This window comes from Perognathus longimembris, chromosome 1, assembly GCF_023159225.1.
Source record: "Perognathus longimembris pacificus isolate PPM17 chromosome 1, ASM2315922v1, whole genome shotgun sequence".
Lineage (NCBI taxonomy): Eukaryota > Metazoa > Chordata > Mammalia > Rodentia > Heteromyidae > Perognathus > Perognathus longimembris.
The window spans coordinates 58,891,069-58,918,609 of NC_063161.1; the positions used below are offsets into that span (position 1 = coordinate 58,891,069).

The 27,541-nt window shown below is 39.9% G+C and overlaps 1 protein-coding gene across 1 annotated transcript in view; it reads left to right on the forward strand.

The window, feature by feature from the left end:
• Window positions 1–612: 612 nt before the first annotated feature.
• Window positions 613–27,541, forward strand: part of Adamts20 (ADAM metallopeptidase with thrombospondin type 1 motif 20) — a 110,857-nt gene continuing 83,928 nt past the window's right edge. The window contains exons 1-3 of the mRNA XM_048350887.1: window positions 613–703; window positions 1,367–1,731; window positions 15,393–15,555. Coding sequence (XP_048206844.1) covers window positions 613–703; window positions 1,367–1,731; window positions 15,393–15,555 — 619 coding nt within the window. The remainder of the gene's footprint in view (window positions 704–1,366; window positions 1,732–15,392; window positions 15,556–27,541) is intronic.

Consider the following 27,541-nt stretch of genomic DNA (forward strand, 5'->3'; position numbering starts at 1 on the left):
GTGCTTCTGGACTGCACCCCACACTGCAAAGGGCAGACAAAATCCGAGCCCAAAAGGAGGGATGCTGGAGCGGAGCGGGGGCAGGGCGTGGGGGGCGGGGCGTGTCCAGGCCGAGGGCGGGGTGCGTCCAGGCCGCGCCTCCCGCTGATTGGCTGTGGCCCGGGAGGGCGGGCTCTCGCTGGCGCTGGCCGTGCGGCTGGAGACTATATTGGCACGGTGCCTGCTAGGTGGAACGTGGCTTTCCCGTGCCGCGAGAAGGATTCCGCGGGCTGTGCGGCTGGGCGCGAGCTGGGGAACGATCGGGCTTGCTGAGAGCCAGCCAGGGATTGCCGGGCTGCAGTGCGATGAAGCAGCAGCGGCTCAGGCAGCGGAGGCTAGAGTTGTGGGGGGAGTGGCCGACCCGGGGCCAGGGTTGCCGATCCGGAGGTTGCTGAGGCGCGGGGAGCGGGGCGAGCGGAGCCAGGCGCGGGGAGCGCGGAGGGCGCGGAGCGCGGGGAGCCAGCGGGGCGCGTGCGGGGAAGCCGGCTTGGGTGGCCATTGGCTCTGTGTGTGGGGGTGTGTGTGGTGGGGGAGTTATTAGCCTCCCAGATTGGGGATCCCTTGGGTGGAACCATGCGTGTGGCCAAGTGGATAACGGGGCTGCTGTACCAGCTCTCGCTCATCATCACCAGGTCTTGGGAAGTTCATTTCCACCCCAGACAAGGTAAGGTCACCCTCGGGGCGCCTGAACCCAACCCACCAGATAGTTTTGGCAGGCGGAGCGGGAGCAGGGGCGCTCTCTCTGTCTCTCTCCCCCACTCCCCGTCATTCCCTCCCTCTCTCTCCCGGTTGTGGGGGTGGAGGAGAGGAGGGGGGGCGTAACCCCGCAGGGGAATCCCAGGACTGTCCCCCAGCCAATCAGCTCTAGCATTCTGGAGACCTTTTGATTGCTTTTGGATTTCGAGGAATTGCGCGCTGCGGGGTAGGGTGGGGTGTGTGGAGGGAGTAGGAGGGTGAGAACACATTTGACTCCCCTGGGGTGGTGGTGAAGAGGAAACTACACAGCGGGGGGTGCATGCACGGGGTGGGCTAAATGAGAGTTGGAGAGGCAATCGGGAAGCCAAGAGGAACTGGGGTGACGGGCTGCTGGGGGCTTCTAGGCGTGGCAAGATCTTTGCTTGGGGAGGTGAGGAGCAAATCAAGGGGGGCGGGGTTGGATGGGAAAAGCAGATCGTGCATCTGGCCGTGTGCACGTGTGTGTGTGTGCTCGCGCGCGCGCGCACGCGCACCAGCAATTTTACATGTGTTCGTTCTCTCGGGGTGAATCGGGGCGAGGGGGACTCTGGGCACGACCGTTGTGGTTCCAAAGTGGTGCCCTTGGTTGCAGAAGCCCTAGTGAAGACGTTGGAGTCCTACGAAGTGGTGACCCCAGTGCGGGTCAATGCGTTTGGAGAAGTGTTCCCGCAGAGCCGCCACTTCAGTCGGAAGAAACGCAGCTCTGAGGATCCGGAGCCCACACCCTTCAGGACCCACTACCGAATCAGCGCCTACGGGCAGCTCTTCCGTCTGAATCTGAGCGCGGATGCGACTTTTCTGGCCCCTGGCTACCGCGAGGTGCACGTGGGGACCTCCGCGCGCGGGACCCAGGGCAACCGAACCGTGACCACCCCAGACCTGCGACACTGCTTTTACCGCGGCCAGGTCAACGCGCGGGAAGATCACCGGGCTGTCTTCAGCTTGTGTGGAGGACTGGTAAGCCGCTGGGCCCCTTTCCCGACCGCCGGGGACCCCATCGCGGGCTGTGCTCAGAAAGCGGGGCTATGGGGCTTGCTAGAGTTCACAGTGGACCGCCGGGAGGATGCACACGCGAGGGACTGCTTCTTTATGCCCAGGCCGGGGGTTTGGAAAGCTCCACTGCGAAGGTGGAGGCTTTTCCACTGTGAGCCAAGCCCAGAGAGCATCCTTTCTACAAGTGTAAGATGCTTGAGGGGGTGGTGATGGGGGTCCCCCTCCCACGTGCACGTGGTGTGCTTCCACCTTTGAGGCAGGCTTTTTCCACTCAGGTGCACTACTGCAGGTCACCTGTGGAGGCAGGTACACTGCTAAATACGGGTGTAATCAGTGGCATTTAGAATGATAGAAAGGAAAATATAGTGAATATGCAAACAAATGAGAAGGCTCAGGCTGGCAGGGGTGGGAAGTTAACTTCCTTAGTAGTTTGGGGATGACCTCTAATGCTGGATTAGCAAAAGAGAGAAGAGGTTCAATCTATTAAAATGGCTCGCCCTGAAAAGAGCAGTGATGAAATGAGAAATGATCATTAGCTGCTTCTGATGATGATTTTTACTGAGGAGAAAAGGGAGGAAGTAAAATATCAGAAACAGTTTATTTGTTTCTCTTGCTCTAAGAGTGCCAGTGGCTCACACTTGTAATTTGAGGATTGAAGCCAGCCGAGGCAGAAAAGTCCATGAGATTCTTATCTCCAGTCAACAAAAAAGCTGGGAGTGGAGGCATGGCTCAAGTGGTAGAACGCTAGTCATGACGACAAAAAAGCTAAGCAAGAGTTCTAGGTATTGAGTTTAAACCTCAGGATCAGCATTTACACCAATGGAGTCTTATTATTACTTTTTCTTGCTATGAACGTCTTCAGTAGTCTATCTAGTCCCAGAACCTCATTTAATTAAACAATTTTACATGTGCAATGTATATAACACATACATTTATATATGCATGACATATAATACATAAAAATAATATAAACATAAATTACACGTATAAATTATACAAAATGTACATACTATTTTATGCCATATTTTATGTACCATTATATTTATACTAATTTATATATTAAATGCATGTCAATTATGTATTTAAATATATTTGTATTTATGTATATCTATTTAAATAAGAAACCTAACCAAAATATTACAAAGAGAGTTTGTGATGTAGCAATATAAATTTGTTTAGCTATGCATTTTGGATGATAAGATCTACTGATAGACTACTTACTCGCTCTATTTATTTCTGTCCATTTGTGGTGTAACAAATAAGCAATCCAGATAGATACATAGACTCCAGTGCGACATTATGTAATTTAATTGGTCATACATGTCACTTTGTTGGCAATGATCACTATTTTATTAGTGAAAAAATGAGTGTCTGTGGTTTCCTTTTCAATTACCACTGAAGGGAACGTCAGAACCAGAGAGCACAAATTGAAATGTAACTTTTCCCACTCAGTGAATGTTCATGGCACCCCAAGTGGAAGTCAATTTGGGCTCCACTTTATCAGTAACTCTGATAAATTTATATTTGAGAAGAAACTAGAACTAGAAATTTCGTTACAGGATTTATTTCACTTTTATTACCATGTATTCTAGCCTTTGCTTAGTGCAAACAAACAAGTAAACACACCAGACTTTAGGAAAGGTGTTCAAAGACATTTTACAGAGTATCATCACTATTTATTACTTAATAAAGCAAAGTAGATAGTGGATCTCTCCAGATAAACAAAATGTAATACTTCCTTTTAGGTTGATTTATGATGTCATTTTAGGTGTTAGCTTAAAAAGTCTCTGCTTTTTTTCAACCTATCATCTTGTGTTGTATTTCCTTTTTGTGAGGAAATGTTAAAATATTTGAGACATCAGTGTATTCAGAAACACCCTCTTATATTTTTACAGCTACTTACACTTTAGAGGAGGGAAAAATTCTCCTTTCTGAAAGCTTTTAAAGTGTTTACTTTGTTTGGTAAACCTTAGATTTACTACTATGAATTTAGACTGGTCAATGTATTTTTTCATTTTATGGCATGGAAAATGGTCCCCGATGGGATATATTACTATTAGGAGTGATATTTCTGGTCATTTTGATTCATAATATTGGTATAGTTGAAATTATTACCCCGTATCACCTTTTTTTTTTTTTTGCCAGTTCTGGGGCTTGGACTCAGTGCCTGAGCACAGTCTCTGGCTTCTTTTTGCTCAAGGCTAGCATTCTACCACAGTGCCACTTGTGGCTTTTTCTGTTTATGTGGCACTGAGGAATCGAACCCAGGCTTCATGCATGCTAGGCAAGCACTTTACTGCTAAGCCACATTCCCAGCTCCCAAATCACATTTTTGGATGCAGAAAACATTAAAAATGAACCTGGGATGTAATGTGGCTTCATGTTTTCCTGTCACTGGGTCAGTTTGGATACATTTATTTAATCATCTCTTCTACATCCATGTTCCATTCATCTCAGCTTTAGTGTACACTGCTTATGATAGGTTTATTGATATCTTCAAAATGTTTTAACATTTGAAAATTGATTTTCAACTGGGCACCAATGGTTCATGCCTGAAATCATACCTACTCAGGAGTAAGGGATCTGAGGATCACTGTTCTAAGCCAGACCAAGCAGAAGAGTCTGTTAGATTCTTATCTCCAATTAACCATCCAAAAAGCTGGAAGTAAAGCTATAGCTCAAGTTGGTAGAGTGCTAGGCATGAGCAAAACAAAGCTGAGACAATGTTCTAGCCTAATTATGAGCATAGAAACATAAAGTTTCATACCTACACAATTTAGTTTTACCTTAATTTAGTTGAATTTGTGTATGGCTAAATTGGGCACAATAATCACATAATATGGAAAAGTTTCAGTAATATAGGAAATTAGAAAAGGAATTTTGGTCATAATATATCTGAGATTAGAGACATGGCTTTGCTTTTCCTTCTTCCTTTTTTTTTTTTTTTTTGCCTTGGACTTAAGGCCTGACCACTGTCCCTGGCTTCTTTTTGCTCAAGGCTAGCCACTTGAGTCACAGCACCACTTCTGGCCGTTTTCTATATATGTGGTGCTGGGGAATCGAACACTGGGCTTCATGTATATGAGGCAAGCACTCTTGCCACTAGGCCATATTCCCAGCCCCTTCCTTCTTCCTTTTGTCTTTTGTTAGCCCTGGGGCTTGAACTTGGGGCCTGGGTGCTGTCCCTGATATTGTTTTTTCTAGGGTTAGTGCTCTACTGTTTGAGCAACAGTGCCACTTATGGCCTTTTATGAGTAGTTTAAAGGAGATAAGAGTGTCACAGACTTTATTGCCTGGGCTGGCTCTGAACCACGATCCTCAGATCTCAGCCTCCTGAGTAATGAGGATTATAGGATTATGCCACCAGCACGCAGCTTACTTTTTTTTATTTTTAAAAACCATGATTTCAGCCTCTTGAATAGCTAATATGACAGCCTTGAGCCACTAGCACCCAACTGATTTTTGTCATTTTTGATATTAGTCCTGAAACAGCCATTAATTTCTTCTTTACAATTGTTACATCTACCCCAGCTCTGCCATTGTATGGATTTCTTATTTTTCAGAAAGTCTTAAGTAAGTCTTTAAATGTGTGTGTGTGTGTGTGTGTGTGTGTGTGTGTGTGTGTAAAACTAGCTCAGGAAATGAAGGTGTAGTTCACATGGTAGAACAACAGCTTTGAGTGAAAAAGCCAGGCAAGAGCTCCAGTACCAGCACACTGAATGAATGAATGAATGAATCAGTCAGTGCCTGTGTTGTTTGAGATTAATTTTGGTACAAAGCTCAACAATGCCACTTCTGGTCCAGATTATGCAAACTTATCTTTATCCCCTGGGAACTTGACTGTGATAGTCTGGTTTGGACTACTGTTAGTTGATTGAACATTAAGATTTGTTGGTAGAATTTTTGGAACTAGTCTTACTAGCTTAGAATCATCTCTTCTTCTTGGCTTTAGTTTTGCTTTTCCTGAATACACTGAAATGAGCATATGATTTCATTTTTTTCTGCTAATGTGGACATTTATTTATTTACTTTTGTGCCACTACTGAGGTATAAACTCAGGGCCTGGGTAGTACTGTCCCTTAGTTTTTGCACTCAGGGCTGGATCTCTACCACTTGAGCCACATCTCCACTTCCAACCTTTTGCTGGTTAATTGGAGGTAAGACTCGTATGACTTTGTCTATCTTGATTGGCTTTGAATCTTGGTCCTCAGATCTCAGCCTCCTGAGTAGCTAGGATTATATGTGTGAGCCATCAGCATCTAGCTTGCTCTCATGGTCTCTGTGCTCCTTTCTGGCAGGAGCAGTAACAACCACAGAATTATGAGCCTGGGAACTTCATATTCGTCCTCTTGCTATTTGCTGGCTAGAGAACAGCCTCACAGGTTTTCCTACCCAAGCTGGCTTTGAAACTTGATCCTTGGCTCTCACCCTCCTGAGTAACTAGGATTGTACATGTAAGCTACCAGTGCCTGGTCTGTATAGGTTTTTGTTCAAATGGATCCATTAGTGTTTTCACTGATGCCATTTAAGTGCCAGCCATCAACCCAAATTAATATTTGCTTCCAATTTCTTTTTTTTTTTGGCTTTTATTTTATTTTATTTTGAAGAGCTGAGGACCAAACTCAAGGCCTTGCCCTTGTTGGGCAGGCATTTGCTTCCAATTTCTATATTGTTACTTTCTCCCTTATTCAGAAGTCTTTGTATTTTTTTTTTTTGCCAGTCGTGGAGCTTGAACTCAGAGCCTGAGCACTATCCCTGGCTTCTTTTTGCTCATGGCTAGCTAGCACTCTACCACTGAGCCACAGTGCGGCTTCTGGCTTTTTCCATATATGTGGTGCTGAGGAATCGAACCCAGGGCATCATGTATACAAGGCAAGCACTCTACCACTAGGCCATATTCCCAGCCCAAGTCTTGGTATTTTTATATTTTGCTCTTTCACTAAATCATGGAATTAAGCTGGACATTTGTAGCTCATGTCTATAATCCTAGCTACTGAGGAGGCTAAGATCTGATGTTTGTGGTTTGTGGCTTTAATTTCTCTATCTTTAATTCTGAACTTTTTTTCCTTGTGATATTATCTCCATCTTTATAAAGTTGATAAATGCTCTTGTGGGGTCAGTATTTACTGAGAATTTTATTGATGTGCACTTATCAGGATAACATTACAAATTTTGTGCAAGCTATTCCTGAATTTCTTGAGTTTCTGGTAGCTCTCTTCTCTTAGTTTCTAGTGCGTTCCTTTCTTCTAAATGTACTCAGAGATTAGTTTGGCCATCTAGGGTGTTTACTGTAATATTTCTTGGTGAGATTTGAAGTAATGCAGTCATTTTGGTTGAAGGAAACAGTTTCCAGATGTCATAAAACTAGACCGTGCATCTGGCTTATACAATATTCTCTGTGGTTCACAGTGGCCATATGTACTTCCATGAACTTTCTCATTGGAACCTTTGTGCAGTGTGTCAAAATACTCCTGTTCTCTGATGACCAATTATTCAGTTGCACTACTAACTTATGGTTTTGACAGGAAGTAAGAATGGAAACTATCAATAGTGTCAATACTGTTTCTTTTTTCTATTCTGCAAAATAACAATTCCTTTCTAACTAGCTTTCTATTTCTTTCCCCCAGAATTGATCTAGAGCCCTAGATCATTCCACATGTCATTGTGTATTCATATTTCATTGTGTGAAACAAAATTGTTTTCCTTTACTAATTCATGTCAAGCAATTAGGAGAATTTCCCATGCCTCTATTTTTAACATTCTAATTTGTGTTACTCTAGGTTCTTTGAGAAGCCATGTCCCAATTTTTTGTGCAAATATCTATGTTAAGCCAGGGGTATGTGGATCACACCTGTAATCTTAGCTTAGGAGGCTAATATCTGAGGATGGAGGTTCAAAGCCAGACTGGACAGGAAAGTCTGTGAGACTCTTATCTCCAGTTAACCACCTAAAAGCAACTATGGCTCAAGTGATGAGTGCTAGAGTGATAAAGCTAGGGGACAGTGCTCAGGCCCTGAGTTTAAGCCCCAGTACTGACACATCCATGTGTGCATGTGCATGTGCACGTGTGCACACACACATCTATGTCTGAGAAATGAACGAGAGAGGTAGAAGATCCACATAAATCTAAGACAGGTAGAGAGAGAGGAGAAGAGGAGAATGTTGAGTAGAATCATCACAGGCACTTCAAGCGAGGTTCAATAGAGCTCTCCTAGAGCCAAATATGGCAGAGTGGTATCCTATGCTTTCTCCAAATTTGTCTGCCTTTGTATCTCTGGCACATTTGGTTCTTGACTCAGAGTAGCCCTGGGGAAAGGGTACAGGGTGCAAAGACTGTGATGTATGGGTTTTAACATGTCCTTAGTTGTTATGTTCACCATTTCCAGGTCTATCACTCAATGACATAATACACACAAACACTTAATGAACACACAGTCAAGTACTGTTAAATGAAGGATATAAAAACACAATGTGAACTTTGAGGAACAAAACACTAAGCAAGGTGTGATTAGTAGTGTGGAGAGTTGATGTCTCTGTTTGGGTTTACTTGCTCTTGCTCCGTCAGTGTAGTAGCTCACATCTGTAACCCTACTCAGGAGACTGAGATATCAAGATCAAGGCTCAAAGCCAGCTTGGCTAGACAAAATCCACAAGACTCTTCCCTCCTGTTTAGCCACTAGAATTCTGGAAATGGAGCTGTGACTCAAGTGAAAGAGAATGCCAGTCTTGAAGGAAAATGCTAAGGGACAGTGCCCAGGCCCTGAATTTAAAGCCCCAATGCTGATACAGAGAAAACAAACACTCTCCTCTAATTGTTATGAGAGGAGGTTAAATGACTAAATGATCTCATGACCATTAACCAAAAATGATGATGACACAGGAACTGTTGCCAAGAAAGAGATGACTATTTTGGAAATACTTGTTTGAATTTTTTTAATAGATTCCTTGTATGTACTAAACAAATGCTCTACCACTACGTTACATTCTGAACTCCAACATTTGTTTGATTCTATCACACATTTAATTTCTACAACAGTTTGCATTCATATCTCTGCTTTTTCACGAACAATTCTACCTCTCTTTTCCAGTCTATTTTTTAGCCATTCTCCTTTTCTATGATTTTCTGTGGTCAAAGCTGGCTATTCACTCCACTTTTAGGGGGCGTGGAGAGGGAGTGTTGGCATTGGGCCTTCAACTCAGGGCCTCTTGCTCTTACCTTTTTTCACTCATGGCTGGTGCTCTGCCACTCAGGCCACACCTCTACTACCTTTTTTTTTTTTTTTTAACTAATTGGCACTAAGGGTCTCATGCATTTTCCTGTCTGCACTGGCCTGAAACCCTGAGTCTCAGATCTCAGACTCCTGAGTAGCTAGGACGACAGGCGTGAGCCACAGGCACCCTGCTTCTAAGTGCTAATAAATATTTTCATGCTATTATTTAATATAGAAAGACTAAATATTTTAGAAAACTATTTAACCATGCCGTATTTTCAGAGGTGCTGGCCAGTGTTTAATGTGTTAGCTGTAAATAATTTAAGAGAAAAACTATGAGGGAGTTTTGTCCCCTTCTATGAAATCTGACATTATATGATTGGCTATAGCAACTGCATATGAGTTTGCCATGTGTTTTGGGAAAAACAATGTGGATGAATGCCACAGTGATCATGTTGGGAAGACAATTTTATAAAAATCCTCTAAACATTTAAAAATGAAGGGCCTATGTGAATTACTTGAAACCAGTTGTATGCTCATTCATTGCCTTTCAGAAGAGCTTGGCAAATAGACAAACATTATTTTATGTCATTGAGAAAGTCTTGTCCCACTACACACTGGTTTGACAGCTTTGAGTAGTCATAGAAAGAGAGCATTTGGAATGCAATGGGCAGTTCTCATGAATTGAATCGCAGGACTCACCCACAGATAGGTCACTTAAAATATGACATGGTCTAAATATAATTCTAGGAACCACCTGTTTTGCTATGGCCTCAGATTCCTTTCCAGGTTTATTACCTAGTTTGGTGTTGTTGTTGTTGTTGTTTTAAATAAATTAAATGCTTCTTTGGGAGCCATTTGGCAAAACTTTAAAAAAAATTATTAGGAAGCCTCCTTTCAGTAGGTGGCATCTAGAAGAACTAATGGTAGTAAAAAACTTTTCAAGTGCTTTAATGAAAGGGAACTCACTTTTAAAAACAAATGATTTGCAATTATTTTGAGCTTGGTATTTGTAAAGAAACAAAGTTTTGTTTAAGGAAAAGACCTGACATTGTAAAGGCATTATTATTAGCCAGTTAGAGTCTTTTAAGGCCACTGAAAGGGAGGTACTAATAGACTCTGGTTAGAACTGTATTGATATCTCTCATGGGATCTCTGATTGTACCCATGCATGATTATTAAAATAGAACTACCTCATAGACAGATTTGGGTTCCAGAACAACATATAAAACCTTCACAGGTACAGCAATTTACACTGTTGTTGGGAATAGCGTGACAGATTTTGCAGTGGGTGTGTTCATATGTCTAGCTAAGTGACAAGCTGGCTCACATCTATGAGTATCTTTTTCCAAGATACTATCATATTTCCTCTCTTCAGCAGGCTTTTTTTCCCCTCAAGAGGCAGCAAAGGATTTTCCTTGGATCCATAGACTCAGATTTCAAAAATAATGTCTTTGTCTCTGACATTTGTTTTCTGGGAAGGCAGAGAATGCTTGTGCTATGTGTAGCTTATATATATTTATATGTTTATAAATATAGTTATTTATATGTAAATATACATAACTATAATACATAATATATAAAACCTATATGTAAATAACTATTTGACATATTTATATTTGTGGTTTATTTACATTTGTGATTATATTTTGGAAAACTCATACTGGCAGCATTAATAAATTTAGAGAATAGATCACTATGGAAAGTATTCAAGAAGTAAGTAATATAATCCTTAATATATATTGCCTTACTTTTTATTGAAGAGACATCATTTCAGGGTTTTATGGTCATTATATTTGGTGGAATTTCAATTTTTTATATTTTTAAATTCTTTTTAATTATACAAAAGGGTTTCAAATCAACATGCCAGTTTGTAAGTACAATGCATTTTTTTAAATGCAGGCTTTTTTTTTCTTATTTATTGTCAAAGTGATTTACAGAGAAGTTACAGTTTCATACATTAGCCATTGTATACATTTCTTGTACTGTTTGTTACCTCCTCCTTCATTCCCCCTCCTCCTCCCCCTTTCCCTCTCCCCCCATGAGTTGTTCAGTTGGTTTACACCAAACAGTTTTGCAAGTAAGTACAATGTATTTTGATCAATGTCAACCCCTCATCTTTCTTCCTGCATCTGTTCCAACGCAACTCATTCATTCATTGAATTTTAAATCATTTAAAAACGTATAGTTCTGTAATTTTATCTGAGTATATTGGAAACCATCTATACTGATATTAGAAGTAGGAAATTGAAAGGGAATACCAAAATCGAGAGACATAGGGTAAAAAAAGACAAACAACTACAAAAGCAATACTTGCAAAACTGCTTGGTGTAAGTGAACTGAACACCTCTTGGGGGGAAAGGGAAAGGGGGAGGAGAGAGGGGGGAAAGAGGGACGAGGTAACAAACAGTACAAGAAATGTATCCAATGCCTAACGTATGAAACTGTAACCTCTCTCTGTACATCAGTTTCATAATAAAAATTTGAAAAAAATGTATAGTTCTAACATATTAACATACTGAGTGCCCAATCATTTGACTTTCCAGTATTGAAAGAAAATGATCATGTAGATGTATCTCAGACAATCCTGATGACTTCTATGACTTAACAATGTTCTGCAAAAATCAAATAGTAATAATCACATAACCTAATATAAGTAATAATTAATAAATATTATTGTGTGTATGTATGAGGCAGGGAGGGCTTGAATTCAAGGCCTGAGAGCAGTCCCTGAGTTTGTTTTGCCCAAGGCCTGTGCTCTACCACTTGAACCACAGCACTATGTATGGCTTTTTGCTAGTTAATTGGAAATGTAAGAATCTCATAAACTTCCTTGCTTGGACTGGCTTCAAACTGTGATCCTCAGATGTCAGCCTGAGTAGCTATGATTACAAGGTGTGAGGTGTGAGAATTTTTTAATGCACCTAAAATAGAAATTATGTTGAAATACAGACAATGGTTGTCTATTTTTCAGTAGCCTATTGCATTATTAAGAGCTAAATCAGACAATAATTACCATAAATTTGGAGTATTTGTGAGCATAACCATATTATGAGATATCTATCTTGAACATTTTCCCGTGATAAAAACATCTGTGCTTCCTGCTAACACTTTCCCTGGGCTATTTTGCCTGCATCCTGGTGGAAAGAAATGCTACATTTCAAAGTTAATTTTAAGGAGGATATCATTTTTTCACCCACCCAACTTTATAGACTCCTCTAATGAAACAAACATCCCATTTGGTAAGCGTATACATATTGTGCCTTTTGACCCATATTTTCAAACTTATGTCCTAACTCTGCTTCATATAAGCCAAGATTACAAAATAGAAAACAGCTTCCGTTGCTTAACCAATATGTACTATGTATTGTGTACACTTGCTATGTTTCAGCCACTGAAGTCAGCAAAAGAATTTCAGAAGTAGTCTCTGCTTTATATGAAGCAGGGGAGATGAATCATAATTGGGAAAAATATGTACCTATGACATAGGTCCATAAATGCTGAAGAAATTGAGGAGATAGGATGTGTTTTCAGGAAGAGGGTGGGGAGGTGGTTAAGGGAGACCTTTCTGAGCATCTGCTATTTAATCCAGAAGGACAGGATGGAGGCCATGAGTGTGATGAGGTAGGGTAGGAAGTAGGGAAATACTTCGGAGAGGGTTTAGCCTGTATGAAGAATCTGAGATAAAAAGGAAATTGTACCTAAGTCCATCCTGCTTTTTGGTGATTAAAGATCAGAATCCCATGGACTTTCCTGCCCAGGCTGGCTTTGCACCTCTGTCCTCAGATCTCAACTTCCTGAGAGGCTAGGACTTACAGGTGTATGCCTAAATACATAATTTTTTTTTAGAACATATAAACATTATTCTAGAAAAGTCATTTCTTTTTAGAGACAGAATGCTCTTTGTCAGTCTTCTGAGTTATAAAAACTCAGTGTTCTAATTACCATTTATATTTATGATAGAAATATGACTGTGGTCACATGTGTTTATGCCAAACAGAAAAATTAGTTTTTAATACATCATGAGTCATGGTGTAAATTACCTTTCCTAGTCCAAAAGAATTCTTTTGAGTTATCGTCTAGTGCTTTTTATGGTTTTATTTTGAACGTCAACATCATTCATCTTTTGCTATTTATTCCATGAAATGGATTCAAATTTAGCTTCTCAATGTCTTTGTACTTGTTGTGAGACTCTTATTTAAATTTTCTGTCTTTCTTGTTAATCTGAGATGCTCTCCATACACAATAGGAATTTATTCACATCATAGGATTTATTACTTCTATCTTTCCTCTATTCTCTTGGTCTCTCTGTCACTTTGTGTGTCAATACTAGAATATTCAGTATGATTCTATAATATTTCAGTACTTTTTTCTCTTAGTTCCACTTTATTTTTTCTCACAATTAGTTCGCTATGAAGGCTTATTTATTTTTCCATATATAATTTGGATATTTAATAAGTCTGTTGAAGCCACCTGCTACTGGCCCATGCCTCTAATTATAGCTATTCAGAAGGCTGAGATCTAAGGATTAGGGTTTGAAGTCTGTCCAGGTAGGAAAGTCTGTGAGTCTGTTATCTCCAATTAAGCTCCTAAAAGCCAGAAGTGGAGCTCAAGTGCTAATGTTGAGGGGGGAAAAAAGCTCAGAGACATTTCCTAGATCCTGAATTAAAGCTTAGGGACCTGAGTGTGCACAAGTGTGTGGGCATGCATGCATGTGCACATACACATACACACAATCTGTTGGTTTTTGTAAATTATCATTTTGTTATTTTTATAGATTAACTTGGGGAATTTAGTCTTCAAGAACCTGACAAATTCTACATTTGTTTGTGTTATTTTTCAGTTTTCTAGTGAGGCCTTAATGCGTTACAAAGACCTCATAAACTTATTATTTATTTTATTTCTGGCTGTTTAATATGCATTTTATTTTGTAAAGGACATTGTTTCTAAAATACCACCTGTTAATGGTTGTTTTCCTATAAGTGAAAACTGTTGACAGATTGATGTCTATGTGGCATTTCACTGAATTTAGTTAGCATTTAAAGAACGTCTGCAGTTTATTTAACTGGTAGCTGGCAGTTACTTTTTCCTTTCCATTTTTTGTATTTTTACTGTCTTTCCTTTATCCAATTCTATTATCTAGTGTATGGCATTTGTGTGTTTTTGACCAATGTGGAATGCCTTGAATAGGATTTTGTTATGTATGATCCTGTGGTTTTTGATGTGAAGGAAACATCCATCTATTTCTAGTTTACTAGTTTTTCTTTCACATAAACAGTATTTATTGTGTTTTGTCATACTGTGTGATTTCTTTTTGCATAAACAATTGTGTTAATTTATAATGATAGAGTCCTCATATTGAACCATGCTTACATCCCTATGGTAAACTGAACTCAGACATGTATTATTCTTTTCAGATGTTGCCATATTTCTCTTTCTTTTTAAATTAGCATGGCTTGGGCTTTTCCCTAGCTATTTATGTATGAACTTGTCCTGTGTTTGATGTTGTTGTTGTTGTTGTTTGGTAATATTGGAATTTGAACTCAGGACTTCATGGTTGCTAGGCAGGCACCTCATTGCTTGAGGAACACTTCTAGTTTTCTGAGTTTTTAATTGGTTTGAGATAGGTTCTGGCCAATTGAGGGAATCCTCCTATTTATACTTCCTGCACAGCTGGGATGAGAGGTTCCAGTGACCATGCCTAGGTTTTAGTTGAGTACTTTTTTTTTTTTTTTTTTGCCAGTCCTGGGCCTTGGACTCAGGGCCTGAGCACTGTCCCTGGCTTCTTTTTGCTCAAGGCTAGCACTCTGCCACTTGAGCCACAGCGCCATTTCTGGCCGTTTTCTGTATATGTGGTGCTGGGGAATCGAACCCAGGGCTTCATGTATACGAGGCAAGCACTCTTGCCACTAGGCCATATTTCCAGCCCCTAGGTTTTAGTTGAGAAAGATCAAGGTTTGGCTCAGGTGGTAGAGCACTAGCCTTCAGCAAAAAAGATAAGGGGCAGTGTCCAGGCCCTGAGCTCAAACCCCAGTACTGGCATGTACAGACATACAGACCCACACAGACCCACAAATACACACACACACACACACACACACACACACACACACACACACACACAAAGTTTTTACAGTGCCTTTCATTCCTAGAAAGGAAACTTTCTCTGATTGATGGCAGTTACTGAATAGCTCTGTAGTTTTACTTTTGAGTGCTTAATTCATTATATTGTTTCATTCATTTCATTTTATTTCATTTAATTGGCATCCTGGGAATGGAACCCACATCCTCATATGTGCTGGGCTAATGTGTTACAGTTGAGCTATATCCACAGCCCTACTGCTATTTTTACCTGTAGTATAACACTACTTAGTGACTGGTGGTGAGAGTGAATGCTGTTTTCTTTATCCTCAGATAGGAACGTTTAAAACACACGATGGGGAGTATTTCTTAGAACCTATCATGGAGGTAAATGGAACTGAACATCAAGAGGACCACAACAAGCCTCATCTTATATACAGAAAGGAATTCAAGGGGAGTTCTTTATTACCGTCCTACAGGCCCTGTGAAGTTTCAGGTAAGCGGTGATGTAACTTTTTCTCTCGCTTTCATGCTTTCTTTCTCTATCTCTCCCTCTCCTCCTCCCTCCCTCCCTTCTTCTCGTCCTTCCTTCCTTCCCTCCATATCCCTCCTTTCTTTTTTTTTCTTTTTTTCCAAATGGTGATTATGATCCATTGGTTCCTGAATATAACACTTAAAAATCAGCTATAGTCACTTCATTTCACAATAGATCTTTTAGTGGAGTTATTCCTTCTATCTATTTTCCTGTTGGATTTAGGAGTTGTTTACCGTTCTCATGGTTGTAAGTGATGCTGCTGGAAACGTTCTTCACCTCCTATGCCTCTAATTTTCTCAGGGATATATCCATGGAGATAATTCCACATTGCTTTACAAAGTGTTTTTGTATGAGATATATATTTTTGTTACTTTTTCAATCTTAAAAGTTTCAAGCTACTGAAGATTGATAATAGATTAGAATCTAAGAAACCTTGATTTTTTTTTTAAATGCAGTCTTTTTATTGTGTGTGTGACCGGCCTGGGTTTGTTTGTTTGTTTGTTTGTATGTTTGGCCAGTCCTGGGCCTTGGACTCAGGGCCTGAGCACTGTCCCTGGCTTCTTTTTGCTCAAGGCTAGCACTCTGCCACTTGAGCCACAGCGCCACTTCTGGCCATTTTCTACATATGTGGTGCTGGGGAATCGAACCTAGGGCTTCAAGCACTCTTGCCACTAGGCCATATTCCCAGCCCCACGAATGCTTGATTTCTATGCAGGATAAATTTATTGCTCATCAAATACTCTACTTGCATTTTATATACAAATGTTCATCAAAAATTTTGTCCAGTGCTGGGCACTGGTGGCTCATGCCTGTAATCCTAGCTATTCAGGGGGCTGGGAACTGAGGATCAGCAATTTACAGCCAGTCTGGGCAGGAAAACCCATAAAACTCTTACCTGAAATTAACTACCAAAATAGCGGGAGTGGTACTGTGGCTCAAGTAGTAAAGTGCTAGCTTTGAGTGATAAAGCTCAGGAACAACACCAAGGCCCTGAGTTCAAGCTCAAGGCCAGCATACAAACAAAAATCATGTCCTTATATGTGTATGGGTCCTCACTATTCACAGAGTGACAGTCACCTAGTAGAGAAAAGGCACCTGCTGTTACCCTCAAAGTACAATATCTACACAAAAGAGTGGGATGAGGAAGGATTTATTTAAATATTGTAAGTGTCTTTAAGCTGTATAATTTCATATACTGTGAGGACGTCTGTGTTGGGATGTAATGATCTGTAAGCCTTCAAATATTCTCCCCTGGAAGGTACTTCTTAACCTTTGCTATTCTAAGAGCGCCGTATTGGTGTGGTTCTTACTGTGTATATCGTTGTGTTTTAAACCTATTGACATAATAGATGCCTTTCTTATGCTTTTAATATGAGCATAAGGGTTTATTTTTACAGCTTCAAAGCCAGCCAGAATGGGTCCAGCTTCACAACAGATTGCTGCAGCTGGAGCGGGATCTGATCTACCTTTCAGGAGCACTTTACTTAATGAATTGTGGAGCTTCTTAAGAAGCTAACCAGCAAATAGACAATCTAAATGCAAGCATGAGAAGGCAGAAGTTTGCATTCATGATCAGTGTTTATTACCAGCCAGACAATGGCTTAAGAAAAGCTGGGTTATTTTTTTTTTTTGTATATACATCAAGTGAGTTTTGTGTTTTTTTTTTTTTTGGCCAGTCCTGGGCCTTGGACTCAGGGCCTGAGCACTGTCCCTGGCTTCTTCCCGCTCAAGGCTAGCACTCTGCCACGTGAGCCACAGCGCCGCTTCTGGCCGTTTTTTCTGTATATGTGGTGCTGGGGAATCGAACCTAGGGCCTCGTGTATCCGAGGCAGGCACTCTTGCCACTAGGCTATATCCCCAGCCCCTTTTGTTTTTGTTTTTAATTTATAGGAAAGAGGCAAGCACTCTACCACTAGGCCATATTTTGTTCAAAAGAATTTGCAAATAAAAAACAAGTAAAAAAACTTTAGGATTTAGTTTTATTTTAATCATAATATGCTTTTCCTATTAAAATGTAAAAAAAAAAAAAAGCATCTGGGTGCCTACATAATCCTAGTTATGCAGGAGGCTGAGATGTGAGGATCGAGATTCAACGCCAGCCCAGGCAAGAAAATCTATGAAACTCTTTTCTCCAAAAAACTACTTAGAAAAAGGGGTGGCACATGTGGTAGAGCACTAGCGTTGAGCCAAAGAACTCAGGGACAGTGCCCAGGCCCTGAGTCCAAACCTCAAGATCTGAAAAAAAAAGTAAAAAAAGCAGTACTTCTTTTTCTTTTAGTTTTTAAGGACAATACACATTGTGTATGGACACATGCGCACGTGTGGTGTGAGTGCTCATGTGCGTGTGTGCATACTCATCATGGACCTTGAACTCGGGACTCAAGAAGCTGCTCCTTAGCTTTTCTGGTAAAGGATGGTGCTGTATCACTTTTTTTTTTTTTTTTTGGCCGTCCTGGGGCTTGGACTCAGGGCCTGAGCACTGTCCCTGGCTTCTTTTTGCTCAAGGCTAACACTCTGCCACTTGAGCCACAGCGCCACTTCTGGCCATTTCCTGTATATGTGGTACTGGGGAATTGAACCCAGGGCCTCAAGTATACAAGGCAAGCACTCTTGCCACTAGGCCATATCCCCGGCCCAAGTTGCTGTATCACTTGAGCCACTGTTCCACTTCCTGCTTTTTGTTGGTTAATTGAACATAAGAGTCTTAATAAATTTTCCTGCTCGGGCTGGCTTCCAAATGTGAGCCACAGATCTCAGCCTTCTGAGTATCTAGTATTGCAGGCTTGATTCTTTGATGCCTGGTCATATGCTAGTTCCAAAAAGTTGTAGTGCATGATATTTTCATCTATATTTTCCTAATAAGAATCTGTTAGAAACCATCTCTGTGTAGGTAATGTATGGTTATAAATTTCATTTAAATCCAAAGAGGTCTTTGATATATGGGCGTTATAGTAGATAATTATAGAAACATGTACTTCATACGTAAATCATACTAGGGTGATTTTGTTTTTCTCAGTAGGATTTTTAGACTTAAAAGTAAGAATGGAAGCAGTATAACATTGTTCAATTTTGCATGGTTTTCACTTTACATAAGGATAAATCGGTTGTACATAGTTTTCTGCAACTTGATCTTTTCCTTAGCACTGTTAGTGAGTTAATTCTATTCTGGTGCAGGTAATTGCAGCTTGGCCATTTTCATATCTACTTCTCTGCTAACCACATGCTTTTAATAACTAATAAAGACAAATAATAGCTTAACATATTAGCTACTGATGATCATTTTTGTTAGTGAAAGCAAAAGGTTGTGTATGTAATGAATAGAATACTCCTAAGATGTTTTTGTTTTCGTCTCAATTCACACATGGTTATGAAATACTTAGAGAATCTTATATGTTCTAATGAATGCGCTTTCCAGGATGCCCTTCCTGGGAAGTAGGTGAACAGATTTAGCACATGATTTAATGGACATGGAAAAGTGACTTCTTGTTTTCATATTTGTATGGCTGATTTCAATTCAGCATGACTGTAGCATGTTACGATTCACAGGGACTTCGGCTTTGATGAATTAGCTGTGTCAGAGTTCACTGTGTGCCTTGAGGTCATAGGAATTAACTTTGGTAGCCAAAACTTCGCCATGGTGGATGCTAGGCTTGGATATCAAAAGTCTTGTAAATCAGATCTAGTGGAAATGACAAAGAAAACAAGTGGGAACCCCACAACATGGGCAAATGTCAAGCAAAAATCCCCCAAACGTTAGCACTCAAACCAAACTAAATAAACAAAATTCAAGGAGAAGAAAATTCTAAAAAAGAGTTACAAGAATGAAGAAGTTTTTTAGCTCTGTTAAGTATTGTTCTGTTCTTGCTTATCTTCTAGGATCAGATCAGGAAAGTTTGTGAGCCTTGCTTCTCTTCCTTTTTTTTTTTGGTGCCAGTCCTAGGACTTGAACTCAGGACCTGGGCATTGTCCTTAAGCTTTTTCACGAAAGGATAGTGCTCTGCTACTTGAGCCACAGCCCCCTTATGGCTTTTCTTGGTGTTTAATTGGAGATAAGAGTCTCATGGACTTATTTCAATCAAGCTGACTTCAACTCAAGATCCTCAGATCTCAGCCCCCTGAGTAGCGAGGATTACAGGCATGAGCCTGCCTTTCTCCCCATGTCATTTCTGTGTCATATAATATATAAACGTAAGCAGAGTTCTAGGCCAGAGGTCTGACTCCAGCTGCTCCAACATCACAGATGTGGTCATCTTTCTACCCCACCCCTGTCAAATAGACCATTTAAAGAGACCAGGCAGAGAAAGAAGATTAATTATACAGTGTTGGTATGAAGAGGAAAAGTAAGTGTTTGGGCCTTTTTGGGATACAGCCATGAGCTGCTGCCTGGGGTGGAGGTCTCCTGTTTATCTACAGTCCCTGGAGTCACAGTCACAAGGTGTTTGCACATAGTCTTGTGACAAAATCCATGGTTCTCAGTGAAGCCCGGCTAAGAACCAAGGAGACGATGTATCAGGCAGGGCCCCTGAGATTTTGCCACCTCAAGTGAAGACTGCTTTTCCACAAAAGCAGTTTCTGAGATTCTGTTACTAGAGCACAGTATTGGTAGATCAGTAAATCAGGACTGGCAACTTGTGAAAGTGAGATGCTTTTAAATGGGTTTGAAGACAGTATTATCTAGCTTTAATTCTCTGTACTTTTCCTTGAGTTAAAAAAACTATTTATTCCTGGAATCCTTAGTATTACAAGATAATGTAAAAGTTGGTCAGAACAGTGCTATAGACAAGAAGGAATGTAAGATCTGCACCTTAAAAATTCTTGTATGTATGGAGATAGCCAATGTCACATTTGGGGAGAGGAAGCTGTATATCTCTACAGAAGCCACCCCCAAAGAACCCTAAGGATTTTGTTAGCAATGTCACAGGCATTGAGGAAACAAAGATGTTTTAAGGCACAGATATTTATAATCTGCATTGTTTTTTAGAGAAAAGAAAGTTTTATTACTCAGTTGTCAAGGCAGCTATTTTTAAAACAGATTTTTGAATTTTGAAGGATTAGAAACTGAAAGCCAGAAAATTAAAATTTTTCTTAATTGTATAGTTGTTTTAGTTATGCAAAGAGGTTTCATTGTGATATTTTTGCACATGTATATAGTGCTTTGATCCTATTGCTTTTTCTTATCTCTCTTTTATTTACTTATTTATTTACCAATTTAATAGGCTCAGTTATTCAGGTTTTATACATGCATATAGAACATATTTATCCTCCCCATCACTCTCTTTTGCTCTCTCCACTCCCACTGGCTTCCCCGCAATAGTCTTCTTTTGATATGTACGTCATTTTGTCTTTTCTTTCTTTTTTTTTTCCTAGTTTGGCTTATCTCACTTAACATGATGATCTAGAGTTCTATACATTTTCCTGCAAATGATATTTATTCATTATGGCTGAATAAAGCTGTATTATATTTGTGTATATACATACATATGTTTATATATGTGTATGCACTACACATACATGCACACACACATATACACATACAATATATTCATCAGTGAACACCTAGACTAATTCCATTGCTAGACTCTTTGGAATAGTGCTGATATGAGCATGGATGTGTAGGTATGTCTATTGTGTGCTATTCATTTGTTCAGATGTATACTCCACAATGATACAGCAGGATGACATTGTAGTTGTGGTTTTAGTTTGAGGAACCTCCATACTGATTTCTACGGTGGCTACACTAACTTATTCTGACCCAATTCTTTTTTAAAATTTATTTCTTTATTGTCAAAATGATGTACCACACATATTTTACATGCTTCTGCTCTGTATCCATCTTCCACAGGAAGCATGGAGCTCAGCTGGAAGTCTAAGAATGAAATGAGGTCTGGGGTTTGGAGGTGTGGTTCAGGTGGTAGAATGCCAGCCAATGAACGTCACTTGGTCATTTTTAATGGATATTTTTGTTTTAATTTTTGATTTTATATATTGTGCATACTAATTCTCTGTTAGATTAACAGATTTCCCCACCTTGCCCTACTATGTAGGCTTTATGTAGGCTTGTCTTCATTCTGTGATCATTTCCTTTGATGTGCAGAAGCTTTTTGATTTGATGCAATCAAATTAAATTTATTCTTGATATTTCCTGAGCTATTATAGCTTGTTTCAGAAAATCCTTGCCTACATGCTAAGGTTTCCCCCTTTGTTTTTCTCTAGTAGTTTCAGACTTTGAAGTCTTACATTAAGGTTCTTGATTATTTTTAATTGATTATTTTGTGCCAGCACTAGGGCTTAACTCAGAGTCTTGCATTCTTCTTTGGCTTTTTTGCTCACGGCTGATTCTCTTACCATTTAGATCATAGCTCCATTTCTGGCTTTTTTCCTGGTTATTTAAAGATGGGTCCCATGGATTTTTCTGCCTGGGCTGGCTTTGCACTGTGATCCTCAGACCTCAGTCTTTTGAGTCACTTTTTGTGCCTGACTTATTTACGTAACATTGTGTTCTGCAGTTCCATCCATGTTGCCACAGTGGCAGAATTTAGTTCCCTTGTAATGTCACCATACCATGACAAATGCGCTAAGATCTGGTCTGTTTCCTTTTGTAAATCAAGGTGCGGTCTCGGGATTTCTAATGTACCTTTTAGTTAAGAGGGTCAGGAAGTTACTAGAAATTAGTAGTTAGGCATCATAGGACACTGAGATGTTCACAGAGCACTGCAATAAATGCATGCCCCATACACAAGGCGCTCTAGGAATGTGGGACCCATCTTGACTGATCCTGGGTATTTTATAGAAAAGTTGAAAATCTGGATTTTCTTTTTAAAAAGTGACAGTTAAATAGGGTTTGGTAGATATCAGTGTGCAACCACTTAGTGTTTTCTGAAATTAATGCCATTTTATAAATATGTAGGCTGAGCAGGTCGCCAAGCACTGCAGATGCCCACAGGAGCCGAGCGACAAACATCAAATTACACACACCCACACACATGCCACCAAGGCAGAGCCTTTAGGTATTTAGATAGGCACTTATTTCTGTGCCAGCATTGGGTTTGAACTCATGATCTTGTGCTCTCACTTGACTTTTGCTCAAAGCTGGCATTTTACCACTTGAGCCATACCACCACTAATGTTTTCTTAATAGTTAACTCTGATCCTCAGATCTCAGCCTACTGAGTCACTAGAATTACAGGTGTGAGCCACAGACACCCAGCCTTTTTATGATCTTTCTATTGAAGGGACTGGCTGAGATCTTAATACCTGGAAAGAGAAAGACATTCTTCTCTTAAGGCTTTACATTTATACTTGAGAAATTTATGCCTGTTTTCAACTCATAATCCATGTAATAATCTTGATTTTGCTCAATGGGGAAATTTGTCTTCTATACATCTTGGCAGCAAAGCCCTGTGGGTTAACTTCTTGAGAATATGGAATTAAAACAAAAGGTTAGCTCTGTGACACTGCCTGGTATGTTTCCTCATTTGTCAGCATGCACATCCCAGGAACTGTAAGTTCTTGCTGTGTATAGACTCAAGGAGAGCCATCTGGCAGAGGTGGAGAGTGGGAGAAGGTCTCCTTTGTGGTCACTTTTCTTCAGGGCGGATTAATGAATGGGCAGTACTAGATTGGTCTGTGATCTTTGCCCTAAGTAAACCTTACCAATCTGGGTATCTTTGTCCTAGCTCAGCTTTGCAGTTCTGTGATGCAAGGAAGACTCAACCCCATATTTTTTTGAATATGACTAGCATGATTTATTCTTTAGTGATTATATTTTTTATTTAGTGTTTTCGAATGAGCAGCAGTTTCCCTTATGGGCACTTGTGTCATTCTTTTTGCTCTCCTCCGTGGCATTTGCTGGAGTCATGTGATGTGGCACTCGTCAGTACTGTGGAGGGAATCCCAACTCGTTTCTTTGTTATGTCATTTGCTCAGCTGGTGGACCTGTGTCACATGTCTTGTGCTTTGAAAATGTGCCCGGTCAGTAACTGATTCAGGATTGCAAAGGAGACCAATGATGTCATGATTCGTCTATGCTTCAAGTTGGAGCTAGCCAGAGGCAAATTCACAGCCTTCTGCACACATCTCCAGGGCAGAAGGACTCTGCTAATTCCCCTGAAACAACACTCTTTGACATAAAGCACTTGAAAGTGATACAGTATTTGGCACAAAGGCCATGATTCAAAAGTAATGGCCGAGATCACTAGTGGCAACAAGAAAGCACCAGAACACGGTTGATAATCCTGTTTTTATGTTCTGGAATTATCACTGAATTTCAACATAAGTATGTTCCAGATTAGTTTGGTATTGTTTTGTTACTGGATGGTCTGGAGTTTGAACTCAAAGCCTCACCCTTGCCAGGCAGGTACTCTACCACTTGAGCCATACCTCTAGCTCTTTTAGCTTTTCTAATTAGTATTTTCTCTTTTTTCTAGTAGGATTTCTCTCTCTCTCTCTTTTTTAAGCTGAGATAGCCTGGACTGTGATCTTCCTGTTTCTACTGTGTGGCTGGAATGCCACTCAGCTTTATTGGTTGGGGAGTTTCACTAATTTTATCCTAGCTGGTTATAGATTGTGTTTTTCCTAATCTCTGAACCTCCTCTCCGCACCCCCCCCCCCCGAAAAGAACAACAGCAACTAGCATTAGAGGCATGAGAAATGGCTCCCAGCTAGATTTGTATTTTATTAATCATGTTACCATGATAAGTTTACTTAACCTTTCTATTTTATTTTATTTTATTTATTTATTTTTGTATCAGTACTGGGGCTTGAACTCAGGGCCTGGTCACTGTCCTTTAGCTTTTTAGCTCAAAGCTGCTGCTCTACCACTTTTGAGCTATAGTACCACTTTTGGATTTTTGGTGATTCATTGAAGATAAGAGTCTCATGGACTTTCCTGCCCAGCTTTGAACCATGATCCCTGGATCTCAGCCTCCTGAGTAGCTAAGATTATAGGAGTGAACTATGGGTGCCGAGCTCACTTCTGGCTTTTTGGTAGTTAGTTAGAGATAAGAGTCTCATGGACTTTACTGCCAAGACTGGCTTCAAAATACAATCCTCAGATCTCTGCCTCCTGAGTAGCTAGGATTAGAGGTGTGAGCTATCAGCTTACAACTTAGTTGTTTATGTTTTATGAATTGTTACTATTGATTCAAAACAATCTTCTTGCATTATACCATAGAACTGTGTAAGTGTAAAGATGATGTAATGTTTTTGAAAGTAGTTTATGTTCTAGTAGGCAGATTATCATTGTTGTATTTTGGTGTGCTCTAGATTTGGGATCATAATATACTTGTTAATAATAAAAGACAAGTTATCACTTTAGCATTTGACTTGATGTAACAGAAATAGGAAGGGAAGCAGTGCCTAGAAATGATGTACTTGAATTGGAAAAGGTGCTTCAAATAATAGCCACTTACCTTGCTTGAGGTCACTTTTCCTGCACAGCACAGGTAATAAGACTAAATGTTTACAACCTATTAAGCATTAATAGATATTATCTTAACATATACTATTTTGTTTCTTAAAATCATACTAAATACAAGTTCATTGTGATAGTTTAAAGGCACTGGAATGCAAACAGAAATTATTAAATGGATTTTCTATCCTTGTCTTATGTCCTACAATTCAAAATGGCCAATGTTAAAAGGGGAGGACTCATATCTTTCTGGATCACTAAATAAGTTTTATTAAGATATCTTAAAATTTATCAAGATATATTTAATAAATAATATTTAATAAAATTTATTATATCAGATACCTTAGCAAGATTTTAAGTTTATATACATGCATACAATTTTTTTTGCCAGTCCTGGGGCTTGAACTCAGGACCTGAGCACTGTCCGCGCTTCTTTTTTTTTTTTTTTTGCCAGTCCTGGGGCTTGAACTCAGGGCCTGAGCACTGTCCCTGGCTTCTCTTTGCTCAAGGCTAGCACTCTGCCACTTGAGCCACAGCGCCACTTCTGGCCATTTTCTGTATATGTGGTGCTGGGGAATCGAACCCAGGGCCTCATGTATATGAGGCAGGCACTCTTGCCACTAGGCCATATCCCCAGCCCCCCGCGGCTTCTTTTTGCTCTAGTGCTCTACCTCTTGAGCCCAGTGCTACTTCCTGCCTTCTGTTTATGTGGTGCTAAGGAATCAAACCCAGGACTTCAGGCATGCTAAGCAAACACTCTACCACTAAGCCATATCCCCAGCCACCCATGCATATAATATATATTTTACATATATGAAGCCAGAACTTGGCTTGATTGTTGATTATTTTGATGTTGTTTATTTGGCTTGTAAACTATTTAAGGGCTTTTTAGTTCTCTCTTGACTCCTCTGTTTTTCTGTTGAAAAGCCTACTATCAAACATTACTTGCAGCAAAGAAAAAAGAGAAGCAAGGGACATGATGAGGAAAAATGAAACAGGGCAAACACTCGCGTTACTCATGGATTTTTGCCACTAGCAGCATAATCAAGAATTTTAGGGTAGGCTCTGGTGGCTCACCTCTGTAATCCTAGCTTCTCAGGAGGCTGAGATCTGAGGATCACAGTTCAAAGCATTCTGGGCAGACAAATTTGAGACTATTACCTCCACCTAACCATCAGAAGTGTATATGTACCACATTTTCTTGATCCATTCATCTACTGAGGGGCATCTGGTTTGATTCCTTATCTTAGCTGTGGTAAATAATTCTGTAGTGAACATAGTTGTGCTGGTAGTTTTAGTGTGGCCTTCTTTGTGATTATTTGGATAAATGCCCAGGAGTGGGATTGCTGGATAGGGGAGATCTATGTTTAGTCTTTTGAGAAACCTTCATACTGCTTTCCAGAGTGGTGTACATACACAATGGTATCTATGTTTCCATCAGAAAGCATGACATCGCCCCATTCTTAAGGAAGTGAAAGACTTGGCAAAAAACGTATTACCAGATCCGAAGCCAGATCCGAAGAAACATAGTCTCCATGGTTTCCCTCACTTGTAATAATTTGTACATGCCTAGGATAGTCCTAGCAGAAGATCACAATAGCTCAATAGCTATGTACAGATGAACATATCAAATGATGCTAATCAAAAAAAATGATGCTAATCTAAATGAACTCTAAGATAAGGAAACTAGAGGTGGTTTTTAAAAATATATTCTGTGTGAAGTTATTTCTTTTGTTTCTCCCTCCCTTTGATTTATCCCCTGTTGTCACTGTTATTGATTTTGGTACCTTGTATCTTGTATATACATTAATCTAATTTGGGGAAGGGAAAGAGAATAACAAAATAGTGAGATAAAGGACAAAGGGGGAACCAATGCAACAGTCATACTCACTAGACAATATGTTGGAAATGAACTGTACAACTTGGGGGGGAAGTAAGGGAGGGAAAGTGGGAGAAATTGAGGGAGGAGGCAACACTGTTGGACAAGAAATGTACTCATTAACTTACTTGTGTAACTGTAACCTCTCTGTACATCACCCTTACAGTAAAATAAAATATTATTTTTATATAGTCAGGAAGTGGAGATATAGCTACATGGTAGAGTACCAACTTTGAGCAAAAAATTAAGCAAGGGCATGAGATCCTGAGTTCTAGCTCCACTACTAGCACAAAAAGAAAAAAAAAAGGAAAAAAATTTAATTCACAGGTTTCTATGCATAGTATTTAAAAGCCACTATTGTAATAGTCTCCAAATGTTCAATATTTTTATCTATAAGCCCATTGCAGAAGTAACCACATGTTTTTATATTGCCTTAAGTATTATAAAATTTACCCCAACAGTTGACTTTCTGGACAACTATATGATGTTGTCACCTAGATTAAATTATGTTGTTTGTGCTGCTTTTTACTTATTGTCTAACCAATATCTTATTCCATATTTGATGAAGGTTCACTTTACAAAATGTGATCACTCTGTATTGATATCAACTGCTACTGGTAACTTAAAAACCCAGTTTACCTATTTGAGAAAAATACAGG